Source organism: Rhagoletis zephyria, unplaced genomic scaffold (genome assembly GCF_001687245.7).
Source record: "Rhagoletis zephyria isolate East Lansing unplaced genomic scaffold, Rhagoletis_zephyria_1.1 Rzeph_scaffold_19183, whole genome shotgun sequence".
Lineage (NCBI taxonomy): Eukaryota > Metazoa > Arthropoda > Insecta > Diptera > Tephritidae > Rhagoletis > Rhagoletis zephyria.
In genome coordinates, this window is record NW_016176243.1 from 6685 (window position 1) to 9377 (window position 2693).

General features: G+C 34.9%; 1 protein-coding gene across 1 annotated transcript; it reads right to left on the reverse strand.

Moving 5' to 3' along the window:
* Window positions 1–632: 632 nt before the first annotated feature.
* On the reverse strand, window positions 633–2076 carry LOC108380410 (uncharacterized). Its single transcript, XM_017636781.1, has 4 exons — window positions 1975–2076; window positions 1805–1911; window positions 1528–1699; window positions 633–1465 (listed from the first exon to the last, which is right to left on the reverse strand). Coding segments are annotated over exons 1-4 (888 nt in total). The 5' UTR covers window positions 1976–2076; the 3' UTR covers window positions 633–857.
* Between the last annotated feature and the right edge of the window lie 617 nt (window positions 2077–2693).

Below are 2693 nucleotides of genomic sequence, written 5' to 3' on the forward strand. Positions count from 1 at the left end.
TCACTCGCATGCGGTATGATTTCCGAGCATTTGGCCCGCTATAGAATCTGCCATAAAATTGTAAGCATTTTTTCTTGTGTTTATATTTACTTGTTTTATTGTATTAAATTTTATTAATCATATCATATTGTATTACAACGAATTGTGAGTCTGCCAATTAATTTTCGCTCGCTCCCAAATTTTAATAGGTTTTTAAATTAAGTCTGATCTGATTTAAATAAATTAAATACTATATTCAGCCTTATCGCCAGTTCCATGGGAATGAATTGTTTCCATAATTTAAGAGACAAAACAAAGAAAATTAGAAAATTTGTTGGTAGCTTGTTGTTTTTACAATTGCTTTTTTCTTAAAATTTCAGACATTTTACTGGATTTATTCAAATAAATTTAAGTAAAAGGTCTGAAATTTTAAGAAAAAGCAATTGTTAAGCTTTTATCTATACGGCCAATTAAAACTTTTTGTTTTTAAATAAAGCCTAACACATTTAAGCAAAGTCTTCTTAATTTGTTTGGGAGCTTTAGATAGTATAAAAATACAAGTAATTTTTAAGCAAAAAACAAAATTGACTTCAATTCTCATATAAAAATGTATGATTATCGTTAATTTCTTCACGATCCAATTATCATAACATAAAAAAAAATAAATATAAATAAAAAAATATTCCGACGAAGTGATAACCTCCTCCTTATTTTGAAGTCGGTTAAAAATACTAGGGATAGTATTTCCCGTAATCAATCAAAAACTGAATTTTGGATTTTTCAGTCAGGTAGTTAGGGCTTTTGATATTTCAGGGACAATGTGAGTTACGCCCTTTCCATACTACACTAACGATATCTACAATGTACATATTAAAATTTTATTTCTGATTATACTTATATTTTAGTTCTTGCATTGCCAGCCTTTCTCTTTGCTCCAACTCTAATTTTCGTATTTCGAAGTCTTTTCGCATTTTTTCTTCCTCCAATTCTAATCTTTTCATCTCCAGATCCAGCTTTTTCTTCTCTATGCAAATTCTTTTTTCAAACAACTCACTTCTCCTTTTAAAAAATTCTGTTAATTCACGAATACTATTTTTATATGAGCACTCATGTGTTCCTTGTGGCCTTTCACTAGCACAATTTGCTCCCTTGGACAGGGGATCGTCATTTTTTGTTCTTTTTGGCATCGCCGATATGGATTCCGCATCAGGCTCCGCCACCTCTGCCGTGCAAAGTGGCTCCTCTACAATATCAATAATCTCTGGCTTTACCATCAGCATCATGTCTTCACTCCATGAGCATTCACCTTCTGCTGACGTAGAATTAGTTTCCATAAGTCCATCGAGAATCTCGGATTTCACTGCGACCAACTCATCATCATCACACCAACGTTCAGCTTCAGTCGTTGTAACGTTGGTGTTGCGTTCTTCGATGGGGAAAATCTTTGTAAGTCGATCATAGTACGGACAAAGTTTATTCACTGTATCTAAAAGTGTTACTAAATTAGATCGTTATGGTCGTTGTTGATAACTTATGCTTATATCTGACTCTTGAATTCGATGCTATCAAAATCTATACAATTGGAGTTTGCCTTGATCCACGTTTCGGCCTTTAGTAGTGTCTTCTTCATATACCGCACCTTGCAACGTGTTGTCTCGGGAGTAGCATCGATTTTTGTTTTATTTAGTAGCGCCGAGTAGTATACGTAAGCGGAGGGCCTCTATTTACATATGTATGTATGGGGATGCACATATATGCGTGTATGTAAGTATATTTGTTCAATGGAAATTATACCAACCAAATACCTACATACATACATACATACCTCAATATTTTCATTCTCCAATAGGTAGTCTAATAATAGTTTATTCTCTTCATCTGTCCACTTCTTTTGTGGTTTTTCCCGCCTCCGCGTCCGTTTCATATCGTCCACTAAAAAATATCAATAGTCAAATTATTAACTTTAACATAAGTGCACAATTAAAATTTTGTTACTTTTTGTTATTCCCTTAATATTTGTCAATGCAAATTTCTGCGACAAGGCATTAACAGCTGGCTGTTGTTCAAAGTGGCAATCCACTCTATTCTCGTTACTTGTTAATTGGTAGTTTGGTACCAGTGATGGAAAACTATGTTCTGTTGTACCTTTTTGGCCCTTTTCAACTTCACGTTACATACGGTACAAATCCACCAACATCGCCAGTTGCCTCCTTTGCGAAAATTCACCACTTATTCAACCCATGTGCAGACAGATCCCTATGGAATTTTTACGCGTAATATGAACGCTATGTTTCTTTCATTGCCATAACTTAAGATGTGTTCCAGTGCTTCAAAACCGTTATGCAACAAAATACCCAGCGGTTTTACCAGAGGAATCAGATCCCGCTGCAACATCATGTTCTTGCTCCAACATCAGATTGCAAAAGTCGCCGAAAATGAGTCGCCTTGTCAAAAAAAGCTTAATTGGGCCTCGGTCGACTCGAAAAGGTTTCTTCCCATTTGTCGGGGAAAACCAAGGAGATTTCTCAAATTGGAAGAATATCCCTGCCACAACACCATTAATACCTTTAATAATTAGATATTAACTTACATGCAGATCACAAATTTCATCAAGTCCAAATATGAACATAAGAAAATGTCAAAAATGCCGGCTACCGCTAAGTTGTGGAAATAGGTTTGTTCGTCGAAAATCCAGCAAGAATTATCCAACACTC

What these genes read in the sequence shown, in the direction of transcription:
- LOC108380410 (XM_017636781.1), bottom strand. An exon ending in TGGAGAATGAAAATATTGAG is followed by an intron (nt 1,700 to 1,804) that starts GTATGTATGTAT and finishes ATATGTAAATAG; the next exon opens with AGGCCCTCCGCTTACGTATA. An exon ending in TGATAGCATCGAATTCAAGA is followed by an intron (nt 1,466 to 1,527) that starts GTCAGATATAAG and finishes TAACACTTTTAG; the next exon opens with ATACAGTGAATAAACTTTGT.